This window comes from Camelus ferus, chromosome 8, assembly GCF_009834535.1.
Source record: "Camelus ferus isolate YT-003-E chromosome 8, BCGSAC_Cfer_1.0, whole genome shotgun sequence".
In the NCBI taxonomy this organism is placed as follows: Eukaryota; Metazoa; Chordata; class Mammalia; order Artiodactyla; family Camelidae; genus Camelus; species Camelus ferus.
This window is the reverse complement of record NC_045703.1, coordinates 41,410,376-41,434,280: the sequence shown is the minus strand read 5'-3', so window position 1 is coordinate 41,434,280 and position 23,905 is coordinate 41,410,376. Positions and strand designations below refer to the sequence as shown.

The 23,905-nt window shown below is 35.5% G+C and overlaps 1 protein-coding gene across 2 annotated transcripts in view; it reads right to left on the bottom strand.

The window, feature by feature from the left end:
• Positions 1-946: 946 nt before the first annotated feature.
• The window catches only part of RNF217 (ring finger protein 217), a 117,417-nt gene continuing 94,458 nt past the window's right edge, over positions 947-23,905 (bottom strand). Inside the window, exons 4-7 of one of the 2 annotated variants that reach the window (XR_004321972.1) lie at positions 16,670-16,871; positions 14,340-14,824; positions 12,085-12,156; positions 10,614-10,666 (exon numbers count right to left, since the gene is read on the bottom strand). Coding sequence is in view for 1 of the 2 variants with exons in the window: in XM_032484816.1 (XP_032340707.1) it covers positions 10,593-10,666; positions 12,085-12,156; positions 16,670-16,871 (348 nt within the window). In the remaining variant the exon portion in view is untranslated. Of the gene's footprint in view, positions 10,667-12,084; positions 12,157-14,339; positions 14,825-16,669; positions 16,872-23,905 lie in introns of both variants that reach the window. The other variant, XM_032484816.1, reaches the window with a different exon arrangement.

Genomic DNA, 23,905 nt, shown 5'->3' with positions numbered 1-23,905 from the left:
CCCAACCCGACTGCCTGCGCTCGGGCAGCCGCTGGTCTCGTGCGGGGGTTGCTGGGGACCAAGGTGCCCCTGAGCACCGGCTCCGCCTCCCCAGAGGAAGGCTTTTGCCCCCCTGGATCCCAGGGCTGTACCGGTCCTCGGGGCGCCTCCCCCTGGACCGGGTGTGCCTGGCCCGGCCTGCTGGGCGCGCTGGGAGAGGATGCGCAGTGCGGGTCTCCGCGTGGAGACGCCTGCCCGGAGCCGCCGTCTCTGCTTTGGACAAAGGCAATCCCGATTAGTTTTTGTCAGGGACTGGGGAAAAGGATGTTGAAATTGTGAAAGAATATCTCCCCCTTCCTTCCTCCCTCCTTCCTCTTCCTGCCCTCTCTTTTCTTTTTTCTTTTCTTTCTTTCTCTCTCCCTTTCTCCCTCCTTCTCCTCCTTCCTTTCTTTCTTTCCTTTTTTCTTCTTAAAGGATGTCAGAATTTTCACAGGGGAACGCACTACCTACTGGCAGGCAGCAGCCCCGAGTATGAATGAAACCTTTGCCCCGTGACTTCAAACAGATCTCTGAATTTTTATTTTTCATTTCTTTTGTAAAGTTGGTAAAACGGGGATAATATACCACCACAGGGTGGCTGTAAGGACTGTATAAGAATACATGTGAACATACTATGTGAACACATATCCTATATGAACACATAGCAGGTGCATGTCAAGCATTATCCATTAAAATAATTTGCCTTTCTGCAAAAGACGGTGTCTATGAATGATACTAAGCTAGCATTTTCCACTACTTGTGACGGATATCAAAGAATCATTTGCGTTGGCCGACACGTTCATAATGAAATGGTCACTAACTCAGGTAACTTTCCAGATTTACATACATGTGATTTTGGCTCTGCCAAATTTTACTGTTTAATTTCTTTAACTCCCAAGTCTATTGGGGGAAAAAAAAACCCCAAGAGTCTTCTCTTAAAAACTTTTATTAGGCATTGCTAGATGATGCAGCACATGTCTTGCACACATCATGCAAGTAAACAGCACTCCACAGGAATCCATACAACAGTTCATACAGTGACAACCAAAGTAGTTGATTCTCATCATAGTTTTCATCCAAGCAGAAAGAATGTTGTTATACCCCACCATGAGATCTAATCTCAGGATTAAGATTACTCTTCCATTCTAAAACAATCAACCAAAAACAATTAAACAAAGAAGCCCAACCACAACAAAAAGCCATAGAGACCTTACCGAAAGTTCAAAATTGAACTCGAAAACATCACAAGGTATCCATCTTTTGAAAGATTTGTCCTTAAAATTTGTGTGATCTGACACTTGGGTTGCTTTTACCGCCAGCAGCAGGTGAGATTGTATTTATGAAGAAGGAGCAGTACATGGATACATATCCATTGAAAATTCTTGAGGTAATAGATTTTTTAATTTCACTGCTTAAAAAAAAAAAGATCTGTAAATTTCCACGTCCTGTCCAGCAGGACTTATCTGTTGGCAGGAAGATTTGTTTCCTCTTTTTTCTTTGTCAAATATTTACACATATTTGCATATACAACCTGTGTCTTTGTCTTTTCTAAGCACATGATTTATTTTAATTATTCATTATACATTCATCAGGAAAAGTTGAGTTATATTCTATGCTACATAAAGAATACAACAAAATCAGCTTTTTGTATAAAACTAACACAAAAGACAAAGACCAAGAAGAGCAAGGTAATATATTGTACAAAATGTCTCAATGTCGATAAAGCCCACTGTGAATGAATAACTTTGTGTAAATAGCAAACACCATCATTCTTCAGCATCCGTGTGAAGTAGATTACAGATAAAATATTGCCACAGACAAAGGTAGGAAATGGGTCATACTCTTGAAGTACCATATGATTACTTTTATTTCTAATACTTTTTGTAAAGTAATTTTGTCCTAATTGGAGCTATAAAGATTGATAGCCATTCTAACTCCCATTTTAAACTTTAATAATCAGCATTCTTTTTGGTGGTTTAAAAACACATTTCAATTATAATGGCTTCAATATTCTTTTAAAAAATACTTAGCTTAAAAATGAGCAATGAATTTAAGAAAAATATATCGGCTAACCTGCTGTTCTAGAGCTAATACAGTGAATGAAAGTAGCGAATGCAGTCTCTCTATATATATTCCTAAAGATACACTGTCTCATCAGCACTTTAAACAGAGGGATCAAGGAACACTCACAAAAAAATTATGGCTCTTTAGATAAGAAATAAAGTCAAGTGAAAAAAATAAGGCACTAATAATGTATATAAATGTTTTATACTCTCATCACACAAAGCACCATATGGAAGGTTAAAGGGACTATGTATTAGTGCTATTTTAAAATGGAAATAAACCTAGTTTCCCCTGACTTCTATTCACTAATTTCTTCTTTCCTTTTCAGTAATTAATGTAAAAACACTAAAATAGCAGGGGAAATTACGTATTATGCTAAAAGCATAATTCATGGAACCGGCAGCATTAAATAATCATTTGGAAATAAAATGTTGATTACTCTAAAAATGTAAGAAATTAAAGTCTTAAATACTCCTGATTTTTTTTAACATTTTCATCGCCACAGACTTTGTTTTTTCCTTTCCAATTTTCTTTTATGGATTTCTACATAAGGTATTAGTAATATTTTCTAATTTTAAAATTTTATTTCTACATGCTTCTTTCTTAAAATACATTCAAAATGGTTTCCTCCACATAGTTTTATGAATACCAAAGTTAATAGTATGACTAATGAAATGTAGAAAAAGTTAAAAAATAAAATTACATAAATATTTTCCAATATCATTGAAAAAGTAAAGAAAATCTCTTTTCAACCTGGCTTGTATATAAATATGGAAAATATTATGACATACTATTTAGAAAATGGCTACATATTTTACAGAAAATGAAAAACATGTAATGTAATGAAACTATGGACAAGATCTCGTACAAAGTACTAGTTAAAGTCATTCATCTTAAAATTAAGAAATTCTTCTCATTTGCAATTATTTGTCAGAATGTAATTAAAATGGGATATATTCTTGTAATTCAAACAGGAGATGACAATACTCTTTAGAACTGCAGTTTCTAAACATACAGTAATGAGATTAAACACCCAAACATTTTTCTTTTTAGCATTTTAAATTCTTTGTGGAAAAAGAGACTATGAATAATAGGCCCACAGTTTCTCAATATATATATACATATAAATATATTTGTTTCACGAATATATCTGATAATCAATTTGTTTAAAATAGAAACAAGACAACTAACTGTTGTGGCTTTTTAATAAATAATGTGTTAACATTTTTATGCTACTGTGTTCGTGTTCCTTCTACACAGTTATTCTGTGACCTCTCAGAATTTACTATTTATTAAGTTAAAAATTTCTTTCATAAGCAACAAGACTGTCAATTAATTTTCATATTAAAAATCTGTAAAAGATTGTCTTTGTCAAGGTAAATAGTTATATATATGTATCAGTTAGTGTTCTAGGTTTCATATGAAATGTTTGGTTTACTTTTTTCACCATCATCTATAGAATTTTAATTATGATGAAAATGATCAAATAACAAAATTAATCTGTTGCTGTACAGAACTTTAAAACATGGCCTTAGAAATAGGGTTTGGAATCAGTTGATATAAATTCATAATTTATCTAGAATTTTATTTATAAAGGAACATAAAGCATGCTAATTTTATATAAACTGAAAAAAATCAGATATTTCTATCAAATATTTAGAAACAATAAAAATGTAATATGTGGACACAGAGGAAGTAATACGTTAATGAAAAATATTCTTTTTAGGAACTTGGCTCTATCATTGAGACTACTTCTCCACCCAGGGCATGAGGTGACCGCCTAACTTTATATGGAACCAATGACCTCCAGCAGTCAATGACCTGCCAGATATAAGGAAGAAACTGAAGTGACATTATCCGAGCAATTTTTGAGGCTTTTTAACACCCAAGTTTGATTCTCCCTTGAACTTTTCCATATCATATAATAAACCTATACTAACTATATCTTGAGTGTGTTTTATATCTAAGTCATATGAAAAAGTAGAACATTTGCAAATGGCACATGGTTTCTCTAGAATAGGGCTGATTATCAGTTATAGCCAATGCCACCTACTTTAGATAATCAAAAAGTCTAATAATGTTTACGGAGTAAGAATCCATGGTCAAGTCTTACATACAAATGCTACACTATTATTAACCAGCCCTAAGCTAAGCTGTAGGACTTTCTGTTAAAACAAAAACCCCAAACCACACATCTGGCCATCCTGGATGCATCAAGAATGACTTGTGGTCAGACTGGATGATTGACCACAAATGCTTTCTGTCCAACCAATATGAAAACACAATATGGACCTTACAATATTCATGAATCAACTTCTGAAGCTTGGTTATAGAGTACTTCTAGGCTCTTTGATCCAACTGACATCTTTTCATTCATTTTACTTCTTGTCAGAGGGCTAGGCAGGGTTCTCCAACCCCTATGAAGAAGAGGAACAGTGTTCCAGGTATCCTGAGATGCTTCAACTTACAGATGAAAGAAACCAAGATAAATTATGTTTACTATGCAGGCCAAATTACAGAGTCCTTTCAGTTTGAATGTTATTTCATTAGAGTCAAGAGTTAATGGTGAGACAGAATTCACCCCACACTTGGTCAAGATGGGATAGGGGATTGCAGATGAAAAAAGCAAGATAAATAGGAAATCTAAAAAGAAAACAGAAACTTGATGTTGAAGTATGTGTCATTTAACAAGCAGGGAAGAAAGTCATTTAATATGATGGAATAGAGTGACAAAAATGTGAGATACACCTGAAAAACAAACAAAAAATTTTCTATGCTATTAAGACTGTGCAATCTAAGTGATTCAGAGTTTAATACACCTACTAGAATTTCTTTTATAAGCTAAAAGGAAGTGGCAAAAAAAAAAAAAAGGCAGTAGCAATCTTCCATGGGTTTTTGTTTTTGATTTATTGCCTTTAAGTCTATATTGTTTTTCTCAAAATAGTCACTTCTTTAGCCAAAAAAAGAATATAGTTCAGAATATGCATAATTACATGCTGCTAAAATTAGCACTACGTATAGGGATATGTAAAGTATGTGATATACGGAGGCTTCAGCTAATGCTCCAAACAGACAGTTACAAGTCTCACACTACTGTGACTCTCTTGCTTCTTGGGTTTTGATAAAGGTGACTACAGTTCCAGCCCCAGAACAGTGATGTACAATAAAAGCCCCACATAACAGCTGGCTATGAAATGAGTATTAGTTCTACCCTCTAAACCAGAGCTACAAAGGAGTGCCTTTCTGTTTTAAAGGTTTATATCCTTGGTTTGCATTGAAAAGGTACCATTTCACAATCTTGAATACTCCCCAAATTTGGAACTGTGATTTTGTTCAGACTATTTTTTAATGAGAATATAACATTATTTCAGTTTTATTAAAGTAAGAATTATAAATATTCATACTAAAATGGGATTTGCAACTTATTTTCCAAAGGAGGAGGAAAATGTCAATTAAAATACAATGATCTGTAAAACAAAATATGCTCAAACTGGCAGTTAATGGTAGTGTTGATTACTAGTCAGTAGAATTTAGAGATTTCATTTTTTATTTTTATAGATTTTAATGTTATAGATTTCATGAAAAATGAAAATGCCATTAAAACTTGCAGTAAAAGTTAACATTTTAAACAAACATTCCAACTAGGTTATTAGGTAACATTTATTAATTACTTGCTATGTTTCAGCTCCTAATACCAATTTCTAGGCTTACTGTAATTTTAGAAACTTGGCCACATCTTTTTCAGGTATGTTTTACTGTTTAAAATTTTTAGCTTCTGATTCTACCCCTCCCCAGCAATTTAAAGAGGTGACATAAATTGGCTAACGGTTATTCTACTGTCTCTTCAAAATATCGTAATTAGTATCTTCAACTCTGTCAAATTATTCAAATGGCACAACTTTTTAAAGTGCATTATTGGATCTTAAGGCTATATTTTTAATAGACATTAACACAAAACAATAAAGCTGACTATGAGTAAGATTACTTTCAATAGCTGGGCTAGATTTCAGCCACAAGATTTGAGGACAAGCATCCAGTCCAATGGGAAGATTGACATTAAGGCATATGTGCAGCTTGCTTATAAAATTCAAATATAAAATGGCATTTGGCATGAATTTTTTTATTTTGGTACTTAATGAAATATACCAATAAATGTTATTTAGGCCACTAACTTTTTTATAATTATGAATTGAGCAGATAGCATGGAACAACTGCATTGTTGAACACAGGAGAAACTGGATCGATGTGTTGGGCTATGGGGGGATGTCCTCAAGTTTGAAAATGGTTGAGAAGGAATGCTAATGCTTTGCCTGTGCTGGAGTGAGTGTTTCACCCCCCCCCCCCCACTCCCCCGGTCTCTCCTTGTCTTTCCTAGTGCAGGAGCTGTTAGAGTCTCAGAGGAGTGTAGAAAAATGAAGTCGGGGATGAGTCACTAGGAACCGGAAGTGTAGTTTGAAGGTCTTTTAGGGGAGCGATGGGCCATACATTTGGGGGGTAGGATTGAAAAGTAAAGACTCATCTGGGGACTTAGGATTTAAGAGATCGGGGGTGGTGCAGGACAGGGAATTTCCTGACAGGCACCACTGAATCCTGATATCATGGCAGAGAATAGTACAATTAAAGATATCAGGTTGTAGCCTGATAGGTTGTAGCCTGTTTGATGATCTCTGATTGTTTTCCAGTCTGTTCTACCTTTAGGGTACAATAGCACCTATCAGAAAATCAAGGTGATGGCAACAGAATGCTGTTTGTGCCAAAAGATTTGACCCCTTTTTTTATTCCTAACTCCACATACAGAAGTTCTTAGGGAACTGATGAGATTCATTATAAAATAAATGTTTCATATTATTCCAAATTTATTAGCATCCCAACAAACCACCAAGCCTTACATATAGTCAAATTTATTTTTCTGTGGATAACTGTGGTCATTCCTAATTGCCAACGTATTGCTTCCTACTTTTCACAACGGCATAATTAAGTTCCTTTGGGGAGCAACATGCATGAACATGGATAGTGTTTTTAAAAAATGTGACAAACATGACCACTTTGGCTATTTCATTTAAATCCCTCAAGTTTTAAAACTAGGCAATCCAAATATCAATGCATCTTTCTCACATTATCTTACAGACATCTCACTGCATTTTATTTTTATTAGAATAAGATGAATTTTCTTTTATGTGTTGGCAAGATATTTATTTGGCTAATCAAGCACAGGAAGAAATTATCCTGCACAAGATGCTTTTCTTTAAAAATTATGCCATTTTACACATTCTTTCTCCAAGAAAATTGTCTAAAGTATATTATCTCTATGATCTCGTTCACTGAAAATGCATTAAAATTTTATTGCAAATATAAAAACCAAATTAAAAAACTTACGGAAATGTTCACACAGTGACAAATACATATATAAAGGATTTTCACTAACGCTTTGTAACAGAGAAGGGAAAAAGATACGGATGTCCATTCAATGGGGGACTAATTAAATAAATTAAAGTATAGCCCCACAACAGAATATGTAGTAATTTATAAAAGAATGAGGTAAATCTATTTAAGATTTTATGGAAGGGTGTCTACCAATACATCGTAAAATGAACAATAGTCACAGGGCAGTAAGAATATTATTATTCTCTTCATACAAAACCAACACACACAGATACACAACACACACACTTGTTTACTTACTTGTATATTTGTAAAAAGTGTCTGGAAGGACACTTAGACCAAATCATTAACAGTGGTCACCCCTAGAAAATAAGGGGTGAGGAAAAGCAGAGGAATTTGTGTTTTATAATTCTCTACAGTTTGACTTTTTTAAAAGGAGCATATATTAAATTTACAGTGAAAACATATAAAAAAAAATGACAAGCCTTGTATAAAAAAGGTCTTCATTGTAAGTGCATGCTTCTTTTTTTCTAAAGTCGTTTTTAGAATTTATCCCAAAAGGTACGATTGTTTTACCTTCAATGTTGGCACTAACATATAAATAATCTCTTTTATTTTTCTTCTCCCTTTTTAAGATCTTGATGATACTTAGTAAAAAAAAAAAAATTCACAAATAACTGCTTTAAGTCACTAGCAGGGAAAGGCCTAATATATACCAACTTTGAAAGCAAAAATGGCTACGTTAATTTTATGCAATAGAAAAATGAAAATCCTGTGCAACACTGTGCACACTATTGCAAGCGTTGAGGAAAGAGCATTGGCTGATGACAGATGCCACTCTGTAACTGGAAAATTGGAACGTTTCCAAATAATATAAAAATACCTCCAAAAGATAAGTTATTCAAAGAAAGGAATAAAAATCCCTGAGAAGGCAAAAGACAACAGATACAATAACCTAAGAAAATAGATTATCCAGGACCAGAGAGTATATTATTTAGCCAGTTGGTATATATGTATTCATATGCAGCTATGTACATATATCTAAATATAGACACATACATATACCATACATAAACACACCCACTAGATTTAGAATTCATCATATGCACACATCATCAAACTAACACCTAAGTCCAGGAAAAGAGAGACCGATTTACAAAAATTAAGCACTCTTACAACAGAATTACATAGATTTAGGGCTAGAAATTCTATTCTCTCAGCTTTAATACTAGAGCACATAGAATAGGCACTCAATAAATATTTGTTGGATGGATAGATGGTTGGATGAATGGAAAGATGAATTTGTGAAGCCAAGGCATTGCTCCTTCTTGTTATCATACTATGCTTTAGAAATTGCTATTCCGGGACCATCAGTGGTACACCCTCCTCTAACTGGAAATAGACCCGTCGAGCAGTCTAGCTTTTCTGAGTGTCATTCAGAAAGAATGGAAGTGCTGGCTTGTTTATCCAAGCAAGTAATCTTCACAATCATGGACTTTTTAGATCAAATAAAAAAGATACATGTTCTTATATTCTGGAGCCCAACAAGAGAAACCATCCATGTTAATGCATGTTTTATCACATAATCTATTTCAATTCAGAAGAGGTTGCTGACAGATAAATGCTACATCTATGCCAATAGCTAATGCTAAGGATTTGGAGACAAATGGGACAGGCTTCTTAGAGTCTTTACTTCCCTTCTGCTGATGAACATTCGTGACGAAAACAAACAAACCCCATAGTTTTGTTACTTGTTCTTTTCTTATTTTTAAAGACTTCTCAGCTTGGTAAAATGTCCTGAAAATATTTCCTTCATTTTTTATTTTTGTTTTCTTCTCCAAAAGAAGTTTATATTTTAGATAAGCCCAAAAACACAAAGTTTCGTTTCAAATCATCCCTCTGTAAGAAGATACCAACACATTTATTATGTGTTTAAGCAGTAAACATAGAAATCCTTCAAAAATAGTATTTGTTTTTATGAAAAACTTGGGGACAAATGAGAGAGACAAAGAGAGCAGAGGTAGAGGGTGGGGTTTTAAATAATATATGTTTAACCTAAAGCTTAATTATTGTAATTCTATGTTGGTTAAAAAATTAGCAGAATAGGGATTTGTTTAAAGGCTGCTTTCATCAGTTCTCTCTACAGCAAACTTGTTATTTAAATTAAATATAGAGTAAAGCAAGTATGCCAACAAATAAGAAATCTGAAAAGACTGATGGTCAGGTCCTGAGCATTTCCTAAAAGCAGTCTATCGGTTTTTTCAGTTTATAAAGTTTGATAATCCTTGAGGAGACATTGCACAAGTGTCTGTGTGTGTGTGAGACGGACAGAGAGAAGGAAAAGAAAGGCTCAACATTGAAGTAACCTGTTGTCTATGTTGGCTTTAATTCAGTATGAGAGCAGATTATGCCCACAAAGGAACGAACGATCATCTTTAAATATTTCTATGAAAATGTGGAAAAATAGTGTAGAGGCATGGAACTTGACAAGTACAAGTTATTGGACCTAGTTTTAGTATAGATATGGATACACACATTCACAGCCCTGCACATATACGCCTCAGTAACTCACGATTCTTCTCATTAATTTAGTTTCATTAGTTCCCTTTTGGGCATTGAGATTTTTTTTTTTAACAGAGATAGCATTTGAAGGATGAAGGAATTACACTGCTTGGGCCACAGATGGAAACAAGGGCATACGGTGAGCCTTCATCTTCTGAAAAATGGCCTTGCTTGTTCGTACAGGTGGGGCTTCAGTTATTCACACCAAGTCTCAGAAGAGGGCCTGGAGGGAAGTTCAGGTACAAAGACAGTCCAAGCAATGCTCAGGAGAGGCATGCTCAGACAGTGCTGAGGATAACTGGTTCTTAATGAAAATATTTTCTTCCAAGAACCATTAAGAAGATCAGAGTTATGATACAGATGTTTCTAGTCTACAAAAGTGACCATTTTGTAAAAGCAGCAATCTGTATAAGGAAAGGACAGGATACCATGGTGGGAATGCACCGGAGCTAGAGGCATTGTGGAGAAGAGATGGTGGAAGGGTCCTCTTGGCGGTTTTCAGGACGAGTGTACAATTCTGTGCAGCTCCTACCCGGCCCTGCTGACTTAGGTGAGGTCGTCTGCATTCACCAGTGCATTCCTGTCCGTGATCGTTTTCTCTGTTTTTTACAAAGGCAATAGATAGGAAATACAAATAAACCTGGGGATTAAAAAAAAAAAAAAAAAAAAAACAAGATTAAAGCTAATTCAGAGGACAGGCATTTAGTTTTACACATTTGAAAATTTTCTAGTTTTAAATTTTCACTTTGCAAAACTGTTTATAAATCATCATTATTTAGTAAGACAGGAAGACAAAAAGAGGGAAGATACCTTTGCTATGAAATGTACTTAATTCCTCAAGATTTCATTCTTTATTATTTTGTGTTAGGTCTCTCTCTCCCTTTTAACAACCTCTGTAACACCAGTGTGAATATGAAATAGTTTTTTTTTTTAAATCAAAATATCCAAAGTCAGGTCTAAGTCTTCTTTATCAGCCTTTGTCACGTCACTTGCATACTGGTATTCACATCTCAGTTTCAGGCAGTGTAGCACATTACTTAGAAATGTGCTGGGGAGCAAATGTCATGTTTGTTCCCCAGTTCTACCCTCTTCTGAGGTCCTAGTCGGCCTTCATTTCCTTGACTGTAAAATGCAGATAGTAACAGTATCTACTTCAGAAAGTCTCATTTACTGTAAGAACTAAAGTATCAGTTACTTTATAATTCTAGCTGTTCTGCACATACAAATTACTTGCTAAATAGAACTTTATCTATAAAAATCACTGTATTTAGGACAAAAAAGAAATCCCATCAACCACGTGGAATAATCACCAAAACAGCCTGTAGGTATAGTGTTTAATTTAAAATTCTCTAAGGCAATGGTTCCCAAACTGTGGTCCCTGGACCATCACATGAGCATCACCTAACTCTTTAGAGTGAGAAATCATGTGCCCTGAACCTATACTGAGTCAGAAACTGTGGGTATGGAACCAGCAACCTGTTTTTTATCCAGCCCTCAAGGTTATTATGAAGTACTCTAGAGTCTGAGAACCATTCATTTAAAATACACATTTTAATATACTTGTATGAATAAAACTATATTTATCACTGATATATTTTCTATTCGTCAGTGCTCTAGCATATGTTGGGAATGTGTTTTTATACACATCAAAAGCATCTTTTTGACCCAGGGAACCCTTTTATCAGAACAAACCGAACACCTAAAGGTGCACCAAGGCCTCTTTTCTTTGATGCTCCAACCTGAACTCAGAATTGGAAAATCTGGGTTCTAGTTCACTGGACTCTTTTGCTAAAATACTAGTTTTGGAATTAAAAAGGGCTTAATAATGCTTTATAAGAAATATGAATCAAAGTGTTCATGAACTGAAAAATACAAATACATCCTATGTGATACAAGCTTCTCTGAAACTGTAAATCACAAGCTGATGTCTTATCTAGAGCAAGCATGGAGCAGGTACTGTGTCCACTTAATCACCGGCTCACACTGTTACATTTACACTCATATTCTGTCTGTGGCACTCAGAGAACGCTTATCTCAGATACGTTAAGTGCTTCTTACCGATTACAACTGCTATGGCCCCTAGTGCTAATCCCAAGACCAGGATTAGAGGTGCAACGAATAGTTTTCCAGCTGGAAAATAAAAGGCAAAACCATTTAGAGAGTTTTAAAACTAAAACTAAAAACAATTTCCGCAATGCTTTTTAATATCACAGCATATGTTATTTTAAGGAGTCTGTTTATAATTAAGGCAGTATTTCTCTAAGGAAACGTATCAGGGGTAGAACAAACATACACATGTAAGTTCAGTTACTTGACTCAAGTCCTGGGCACATGAGTCAGACATCTCATAGATCACTTATCCTTTATGACCAAAAAAATTCCAAAGCTACTGGCTCACTTTATTCTACCACAACCATTCATCTTTGTGTTTTTCCTTTAGATCTCTTCCATTTTTAATTTTTAATATTCTGAAAGATTTAAGAAAGGAGTGACACATTCTGAATTGGTAGCAGAAAATCTAATTAGTTTGCAAAATGGAGAGCTAGCAGGTAGGAGTCACAGAGGGCTCTGCCCAAGCTCACATCTGAGAAAGTGATTTATTTACTTCTTCCATCCAAAGGAAGCTAACACCATGAACACTTAATACACTGGCTTACAAAGGGGATGTTTCAACACCATTGTTTAAGAAAATTACCAATAAACATACATTATATTAAAGGTTATTCAGGTGAATCATTAAACAAACTTTAAATGGAAGCACTTTTTAGAGGGCTGGATGCTGGCTGATGCCATCTGGCATCCTAAGTGAATAACTGAGAGATGATTAGAAGAAACTCTAGTTCCAGCACAGAGTTCACAGCTGGAATCCCACTGATGCTGAAAGGCACTAGCACAACAGTGGAGGCTAGTAGTTAACATCTTGTCATTATGTAGTAGTCTTGCCCTTAAGGCATGTGATGCAACAGTACATCTGCACAACCCAAACACAACAAGAGGTGAGGAAGGGACGGAGGGACTTCACAGCAGATTACATAGCTGTTGAAGAATAAAGCAGTGACACCATTCAAAAGGACAGTAACTTGGAATAACCAATCACATTAAAAAATAGAAACAGAATGCAGTCGTTTGTTGGAAGTTTGTCGGAAAAATATTAACCTTTTTATTCTTAAGAAACAGTCTTTGAAACCATAAAAAACAGATAGAAAATACAGTTTTTAATAACTAATTTTGAAAAATTGCCATTCAGTTGACACAATGTCTGTGTTTTTACCTACATTTTTCAGCACGGACAGAATCAATCAAGTAATACGAAATCTCACTGAACAGTTACATTTCATACATTCTTAAAGCTATGCTTGAGTTTAGAAATATTGACTTGCATATTCTAAAAGAATCTGTTTTTTTCTGTACATGTAGCTCAGTATGTTCATTTATGCTTCCTTTTTAGGTAATTATCAATATATTTTCATAATAGTGATGGAACATGACTATACAGTAATGGCACTGAATTTTTTTTTCCCTCCAAATATCACAGAACTCAAAGAACCAGACATGCACACTCTCTCTTTGGGAAGTAATAAACTTACTACAATCATGTAATCAATGTTTGATACATGTTTAAGTCTACTTTTGAAACTGTCTTGAGGACAGTTAAGCGGACTCTCTTATTTGTAGATCAGTAACAATTCTTTTAAAATACCATTCTCAACAGCTGAAACAATGTTCTATCACATCCATATACCCTAACTCATGTAAATATTTTAGTCTTAATTTTTGTTCCCTTTTCTGCCATTTTAAATTATACTTGTGAATAAACTACTATCAGCCTAGATTTATCATGTTTTAAAATGTCCTTCATATTACTGTCACATTTCTTTCTTAAAGAATTGCACAAAATTTCCATTTCATTCAGTAGAGTATGGAAGGCCAGCATTTCGTATTAACTTGACAAAATATTTGCTAACCAATAGTCAAAAAAAAATTTCATTTTATTTTAATTTACATTTCTCTGAGTGGTAATAACATTCAACCTTTTAAAACATGTTTATTGGCTATTTGTATTTCTTCAACTTTGGTTCCTACTTCTTTTCTTTCTACAAAAATATTGATATTTATTTTTGGAGGGGTTTCCATTGCTTTTGTTCATCATATAAATTATTTGCCATCTAGAAATCAGTTAAAGACCTGTATTTCCTTTACTATTTTATGATTTAATACTTTGAATATTTGTATGGAATAATAAGAGAATTCAGCATTTATTCTGTCACTTTTATCCCCAACAGTATTCACTGAATAACCTCCCTACTTCTTACCAGGGAGACACCTCCATGTCAGAAGCTGCTATGTATCCTCAAATCTCTCTTCTCCCTTATTCTGTAGGGGTAGAACCTCTGTAGTTGGGCACATGATCACATGGAATGTAGACCATTTTTCCATCCTCCAGCTGTGAGAGGAGGGCAGGCCCTTTCTCTGTCTCTGTCCAAGGACCTCTGGAGGCTGTGGTCCCAAACTGAGGAGCAAACTGGGTTACATCACACAAGGATGGTGGACAGGAGGCTTTGCTATAATCCATCTTCTCTCTTACATGGCAGGGAAAAGGTAAAGCTTGAGACTTCCAGAGTGACTCCTTTCCCTGCCTTTTGTGGGGATGGGAGCAGTGGGGACCATCTGCTTGCAGCGGTAGTCCACCTGCAGTTGGAGGCAGCCAAGCTAGAGGCGGGCTAGTGTGTGCAGGGCGAAGAGCTCATTGTAAGGCCAGCTGCTTCCTACTTTGTCAGGCTTGTCCTGACACACACAACTACACACACATACAGAGAAGAAAACAGGCCAAAAAGAGAACCATTTACAGAAAGCTGACCATAAAACATTTCAATAAAAACAGAAAAGACTGTACAAAGAAAATAGTTCCCTGCTGACAATGTTTATAGGCTGTCCATTCCACAGGCTATTCAATAACTGGCCTTTAATTTTTATTGACCCGAGAAGAGGATTCTAGTGGCATCTAGGCAAACAGTGAGAAGACTCAAAGAGAATGCATCCAAAATATTACTGGACAAACTGTGCAGGAAATAACTTTCCTTATTTAAGAATGACTAAACAGAAAAAACAAGAAGGGAAAAAAAGATGGTCAAATCAAAGATTATTTAAAATAAAAAATGGAAGGAAACATCTTGCCTCAAAGTGACATTGAACTAGGGAAGAAAATAACTAACAATGTAGGAAATTTAGGGTTTGGTGGTTGGGTTGCTCATAGTATATATAGGCTTACAAGTAGGTTACAGCTCAAAACTTAATTTGCAGTTAGTTTTCTCATGGGAGTACTGTTATAAATAGGGATTAGATTCCTTAGCTATTTCTCCAAAGTGTATTTAACTAATAAGTGCACATTGGTTGTATAATTATAATATATACCATCACAACAAATAAACAGAAAAGCACTGAAAATCATTAAAACCAATTTTGTCTATATTGAATGCTGTTGGCTGTGGAAAATTATGCTTAATTAAAGCTCAGAAATGGTGTTTTTATAGAGATTAGGAAAGACTTTAGAAAATGATGGCACTGGTTTCTACACGACGAAGTGAAATCTAAAATATATGTTCTATCATTTATCTGACCGAAGTATATCATTACCACTAGCTTTGTTCCGATTTGCCATCACACGATTCTAGCGAGAGGAGTGGTTCACAACAGTAATGAAGTGATGGAGGATGAAAGAGAGATATAAAGAGAGCTTTATGAATTATAATTAGCACAACAAGTGGAAAGGGAGAAATGTGAAAAATGTTAGAAAGTATTGCCTATACATGTGAAAGACTGCCAGAGAAAGAAAGAATGAAGCTCTACATGATGAAAAAGAAATGTGTGTCAGGTCTGTTCCAGAGGAGTAGGGAGCTATTGGGAGAACTATTAGGCCAGAAGAAAACTGCACTGCAAAGAGGTGGTGACATGAGGCCAGAGCAGGAATCTGTGTTTATGTCTGTGTATTTGTTTATAAGACTATATATTGCAGAGGATGAAGGCAGGGGTATAAAAGTCCATCCATAAAAGCATTGCACTTGGATGTTTAAACTTGAGTTTATATGCAATGTGGGCATTAGATGGTCACTTCACTAACTGTTAGCTATTACTATTAACTATTAATACAGTAGAAAATATACACAAATATATACAATGGCTTATCAACTATATAGATAAAATGGAACTTCATCACAGACTCTGAAACACAGGGATTTTTCAAATTGGACTACAAGTCTTCCATGGATGAACAGAGGACCTGCTGCTAGATACTGCCACTAGAAAAATAAAAATAAAAATAAATGACACTGTCCTCTCCCATCAAGAGGTTTACAGTAGGGTTTCAGAAGATTAATGACTTCATATTTCTGCAGTGTAAATAGTTATTTGTTTCTCGATCAAAGTCTGCTTGCTCATGTAAGTAATGTCCTGCTAACAAACTTTTAAATTTTAAACTCAAAGGGACAGAAAATACCTCTCCAACTATTGTGGGGGGTTAAGGTTCTACTAGGATACCTGGCAGGTGCCCAGATTTACCATGGCTACTCTGTTACATTCCTGAGTTCTGTTATCATCATTGCTCACTTCCCAGGGAAGAATCTTGCAAGTCATGTCCGACACTCACCACAGACTGACCCTCGCACTAGTCTCCTTAGATGAGGTCTCTCTGGGAGGTAGCGATATTTGCATCCAAATATACTGAGGTTTGATGTGTGGTCTCCAAAGAAACGGAGCTGGCGGTATCTCTCCCCACATCGATAACAAAAATTAGTGTTACATTGTGAGCAGGTCATATGGTCACACCCTTCAGTTCTCTGGATGTGGATCTGTACCAGTGAAAGAGGGGAAGAAAACAAGTTATTAAATTTTTTAAAAAGCAAAATCTGGCAAATGTGTGGAACAACACTTACAAGTTTCACCAAAATAAAAGCCTTACATTGTATTTCTGAGGCTGTTGGCTTGTCTCCAAGGCCATTTTTGTATCAAACCCTTTAACACATATAAAGCTCAATATTTCAGGTGGCTCAAGCTGTTGGCTTATTTTGACTAATACAGATATAAACAACCACTTCCCAAAGGAAACTCGATTATCTTTCTAGACGCAGACCTAACTCAATCATTGCAAGGCAATTTAAAATGCTGTGAAAGTATATTTTGTCGATGCCATGATCAGCAAGGAAAGGTGACTTGGGGAATAAGAAGAGATGAAGAGGATTCCTTAGAAGAAAGGATGATGTAAAACTTTTTGTGAAAATCAAGGAGCAGATGTCTCTTTTCGCGGGAGGAAATGACAGCAGGTGAAAGTGTATTCACAATACTATTTTAGATTCCAGCTCAAATACCATTTGCAGATGCCTTTACAGGACTGTGTAGACAAATGCCACCTGTGCAACTAAACACCTCCTGCTACTGTTGCTATCAAGTTCCATGTGAATACAGCTTCACTCAGAGTGTAACAAGGATTTTCCTCTTGAATAGCCCACCTCAATGGGGTAGTCACCGTCTCAAAGCACTGAGGCCACATTACAATCAAGTTACTACCCGTTGAGGTATAACTGGATATTTGACTCAGAATCCTCACGGACACTGCGTATACACCAGAGACATCTTTCACTCAAGTATGTGTATGCTTTGTTTGTTAGGGGAATAATTATGAAACAAAACTTAACATTATTTCATTTAAAAAAAATTTGGTTACTTGGCCCAACTTTCCTGTGATTAAAACAGGATCTCCTGAAACAACAGTCTTCCCATTTCACCATAGAGTAGGTACTTACTACACTCAAGCCACATCTCATTCATCCTGATTTATTTATATACACATATATTTACTTGTAAGTTTTTCCCTTAGAAAATTTATTTAAAATGTTCCCAGTGCTATTTTGACTACTTTCAGTTTCTATCCGTGACTTTGCTTTAGGACCAGTGTGTCAGGGAATATTTTAATGTGATTGGGAATGTCACAGGTAACCTGTGAGACAAACCCTTCAGTGGCTGCTTGATTCTTTCCAGTTAAGCCTTGGCCACAGTCCACACCTTTACAGATTTCATTTGAAATCAAGCTTTCCTTCCCCTGCTGCACAGTGTAGCTTCCTGAGCTTCTGCAGTAGAGCAGTTATATTTTTTCAAAAACTAGCCAATGATTATGGACATGGGATAAAAAAGCATCCAGGAAAAAGACAAGATCTTTAATGTGAAAAGAGAAATTAAAAAGTTGAGAGTTAAAGAAAATTATCCATTTCAAAATACAGCCTTATTTTATAGGTTTTGTGAATAAAAATGTTGAAGTTGCTAACTCCAGATCATGAGCAATATTTAAGTTTTAGTGATTAACCAAAATTGCACACTTCAATTTAAAGGAACAATATCAATTTTAAAAGGACTTCTGAGGCTTTGAAAATAACAACAGATATCATAGTAAGTGTGAAATTTTCATTGGAGTAATATACATATATGTGAATCCATCCATCCATCCATTCATTCATCCAACCATTCATTTAACCTACTTACCTACCTACCAACCTGGAGAGTTTTTAAGTGATGATGACAAATTCTGAAGATGTAATAACTACATAAAGGGCAGCACATTGCAGGCAGAACAATCACTGGCACACAGCAGGCACTTAATAAATGATAGATGAACAAACCAAAAAAGAAAAGTTTACTAAATGGCTGGCAGGATCTTAGGTATTCAAAATCTGGGTAGACTGTAGGTTAAATGTCCATTCCTTCCCACTGGCTGATTGATTCTTGGGCAGGTAAGCCTCAGCCCCACAGGGAGGCTGAAAGGACCTGAGCTTTGACTTCAAGAAGCCCTGTGTTTGAATTTTGGCTCCACTAGCTGTAAGAAAAAGAGGTTACTTCTTGTCTCCCAAGCTACAATTTAGATGATATTACTTATATGAGAATAAAAATGTGATAAATATGTACAGTGTCTAACCCACTGTTTAGCACATACTGAGTCGGATCAATATAATATTGGTTCCATCTATTTCTTCCCCTTTACCCACCTAAAAATGTCAGAAACCAAACACCTGGGCAATGTAACTGCACACCCCCTGATTGCCAGGTGGTCCCCTTTCTCACTTCTTCATATCGGTGGTTCTTAGGCTGACCCTGGACTAGACAGCGCCTTCCTGGATAGGCCAGGGCTAGCTTGTGGTCAAGGTCATATGAGCATCTATGGTCAAGGGTAATGACCAATCGTTATTTTGTCAATAGAAGCAAAACTTGCTTTTCCTGCCATTGGCCATTTCATCTTTTCAAATTACATTGAATTTTTTTTCTTTTACCTACAATCTGGTCAGAGTGGATCCAGATTTGAGGGGCTTGAAGGTTATCTAATTGGAGAGGTCCTCTTAAAGTAGAAGCATGCAAATTTACAAACATAAAGTAGACACAAGGTGTAAGAAGGGACCTGTGCAGGGGAAGGTCTCTGAAGCTGAAGCCCTGTAGCTTCCTGGTAATCTCTCCCCTGGTCCAGCACTTCTCCCCGTTGTGATGTGAGTGATTCTGAAGAATGATCCCTGTGACCATATCCACTTAGCACAGCAGACGGCATTAAGGAACACTTAGGCCAAGGCCCTACTGAATCCTTGAACTATTTCTCATCCTTTAGACCTCCCAAGCACTAGGGGAACACATGCTCAGAGGCAACCACTGAGCACCCAAAATAAAAGTTACTTCATCATGTGCTCAACGTTTTAACCGTATGTTGAATCAGATCTTAATAGGGAGATAACAAAGCTTAACAAATTTCCTGGTCACATAACATTGTGTTGTGTGTGACCTATAAATGGAAAAGGACTAATATTTGTTTAGAGCCCATTATATGCCAAGCATTGTACATAGATTAGCACCTTTAAGCCTCAAAACCGCACCACGAGACTGGCATTCTTATTCATAACCAGGGCTCAGAAAACTAATCTGCTTGAGTGAATGGAGAGGGGATTTTGACTTCTGTCTGTTTCTTTATTATGCTAAGCAGCCTCTTGTTATAAACTTACAGATAAAAGCAGAGGGTCAATGGCACTCTTTGCTAACTGACCGCACAATCATGCCCTCTCTCCGGCACAAGGCATGTCCGAGTCTTTCTGCTTATTTTAGTTGCTCTCTAGGCCAATTCACATTCTTCGTTAAAATAATATCAAAACTTTCTCTGACTGGAAATTTGTTCCAATAAGTTAAACTTGTCACGGACAGTTCATTTGCCTCAAAATTGCACATACAATTTTCACTGTCTTTTTATATCTGCTTGTAATATTGTTTCATTGTGTTCTAAAATCTTTATGTGGTACACCTATTATTTAAATAGTGAAGACTGCAATTTCTAGCCTCTTTTAACAGCCTTTTCTTATTTCTAAAAGAATATTTGAAACGCGGCAGGCAACTAAAATACTGTTAGTCCAATAATATTTCTGCATAGGAAGTGATAAAATTCTAAGCCCTGACAATATAGGAACCTTGTACGTTGAAGGATTTTATGGTCCTATGGATTAACCTGAATATTTCACACACACAGTGGCTAATTTCTAGCTCTCAAGTACACAGTGCTTCCTTTAATATGACTGCAAATATATATCGATTATATATGAATATTTTATAACTACATGCTAAAAGAGAAATGAACTGACATAATGCAGGTTAACTTGTAACAGGAGATATTACTTTTCACATTTACTAAGTGAGTTGTAATTTTGAACTCCTAACACCCAGGGGATAACAAATTTCATATGCTAAATGAGTTCCCTGAGAATATCTTTAAAGGTCACACTTTGACAATGCCCTCTGTTTCCAAAACATAGAGCCTTAAAAAGTAGGTTTAAATTATACTTATGCAAAGTCCATTTTATTTCTCAGTGAAGCTTTAAAAAATGTTAATTATAGCTTCAAAACATTAATCACTTTAGCTCTTCTAAAAACACAAACGAATCACCCAAGTGGCTATAATTTAGTATCAAAATTCTGTTTTTACTTAAGAGATGGAGACAGAGCAGGATAGATGAGATATTTCTAATCCATTAGATTAAAGTTGACTACTCATAAACCACAAACATCATTTGATTTGTTATCACCCACAAGGTTTCTTCTCACCATCTATACTGAATAAGGATGGCTGGTATGCAAGGAGTTGAATATTTAAACACTAAATGCTGCTTATACCTCTCTACACTTATAAGTCATGAGATAAATTGTTAAGGATATGCCAGATATTTCTTTAATAAGAGTTTGATATTAAGTCCACATTGTAGTAGACAGAAATGACAATGTGGACCCTGTTTGAGCCTATGACAGCCTTCATAATTCATATCAATACCTGTAATAAGAGATTAATCAACATATGTACATGACTTCTTCAAGTTTACATTTAGTTTAATAAAATGACCACAAATTACTAAAAAGTACAACAACCCAAATGTCCATCAACAGAGGACTGGATAAAGAAGATGTGGAATACACACACACACACACACACACACACACACACACACACTGGAATACTACTCAGCCATAAAAAAGAATAAAATAATGCTATTTGCAGCAACATGGATGAACCTGGAGATTATCATTCTAAGTGAAGTAAGCCAGAAAGAGAAAGAAAAATAACACATAATATCACTTATACTGTGGAATCTAAAAAAAGGACATAATGAAGTTATGTACAAAACAGAAACAGACTCACAGACATAGAGAACAGCTTTATGGTTACCAGTGGGTAAAGGGGGTAGGAAGGCATAAATTGGGAATTCAAAATTTGCATCCCTTGGGGAGTGAATGGAAATGCTAGCTGTCTTGATTGTGGTGGTGGTTTCATTGGTGTACACATGTATCAAAATTCATCAAATTGTACATCTGAAATATGTGTAGTTCAGGGTACAGGAATCATACCACAATAAAGGTGTTTTTAAAAAAAGAATTCAGCTTGTTACTTTCATACAGATTCTACTTAATTATAAGGTGGAAGAATAACAATAAATGAACTGCTAAATATCCAATCCATTTTATAATTAAATCAGTACAGTCTGCCCATAAGTATTTATCTCCCCTTTCACGAAGAACTGAAGGCTTATTTTACTTTAAGCAGAAATTGGTAACTAAATTAATTGTTACGTATTATTGTCATCAACAAATAATTTACTATATGTTTAAAAGCCTTTTTTTTTTTAACATATGTGCTTGCCTTAATGGCTCTGATATTTGGAGGAATTCATTAGAAGCAACAATTATGAGGAAAGTTAAAAAAAAAAAAGTCCCATGAATAACTCTTGAGTTCTTTACTTGGGTCACTATACCAATTCTCCACAACACTGGGATTTTGAAAAAGCAAACATATACACAAAGCCTTTGAAAATCTGATTTAAAATATTATGAACCTAGAATTCTTGTCCACCTATAAAGTAAATAATAATGGGGGCAAAATTCAAACAGTTCCAGAGATGCTAAGACTTCTCTGTTCCTTTTCTGGGACCATGACATATGGAAGCACTTCATTATGTGAATGTGCAAGTCAAGAAAAGACAATGTTAGCACATACAAAAAACAGTGTAGAAATTTCAGAGAAAGAGCTAAAACACAATCAGTCCAGTTTAGAACAGGAAGTCAGCTGGTTTCAAGAACATCTTCAAAAAAATAACAATGGAATATACACCAGGCAATAAAGTTCCTGAGGAGCTAAATATTAAATAACATGAAAATGAAGTGCTTATTTCTGCCCCCAATACGGAAGAAGGACGAACAATGAGAAGTTTCAGACAAAACAAAACAAAATGAAAAGTGTGTAAGTTCCAAATAAGAGGCATAAACAAATAAGGCATGACTGAGTAATTGACAGTGAGCAAGTGTACAAGGGGCATTTTTCCCAGAAATTTTGATCTTATAGAAAAAGAAATGTAATCCTTGTTCCATAATTACATGTTCTTGATTTTGTAAACACTCAATTGATTTTCAAATGTTAGACCTGTCCTTTAGAAAAGATGCAAGTATTAAAAATTACATTAGAAGAGAATATAATTAAATTTGACAATGTACAAACAAAGTTATGGCTTACAGAAAATGGGAAGAAATAGAGAAGCAGCGGAAAAGAACTGCAGAAGGGCTACACCCTCATACATCATCCAAAATTGTTAAATACTGAACAGGGGTTTCAGTATACTATTTAAAGGTAAAATATAATCAAAAGAAGAACTAAAATAATAAGTATCAAAAACTGGAAGGAGAAGAAAGGGAAGGGACAAATAAGTGGAATGAATCCTCATCTGTTGTGTCAAATTAAAAGTGGCTGCCTCTATTATGGTAAATCATATTGCAAAAAATAAATAAGGCATTGATTTCAAAACTATTCAGTGTCTCCTGCCATGTCAGTTTTTTAAAGCAAATACTCTGATTTTAATTGTCCTCCAAGGTACTGGCTTTCTTTGTAATAGGAAATTTCATACATATTTGTCTCATGATTGATTTATGACAAATTCTTTGAAGGAGACTGTACTGTGCAATTCTCATTTCTCAGGGTAGAGCTGTATTACAATTTAGCCCCTAAGTTTTTACCTTCTTCTTTACCATACTTCCCTTAACCCCATGCCCTGCCCTTTCTTTGAGAAGAAATCTTCAGATGCCAGTTTCCCCCTCCTTTCCGTTCATCCTCACCCTTTCCCCTCTGGGACTGTGACGGCTTAGCCGGCTAATAATTCAGGTATCTCCTCATCCTAGTAAATCCTTCCTTTGATTCCAAATGACCATATAGCCAATGTTTGCCCTCTCCTTTCCATTTTAACCAAGCTTCTTAAAACAATACTCGATACTCTCTGCTTTTCTTACTAATGTCTCAATTCTTCCTCAGTTGACTGCAACCCCATGTTACTGA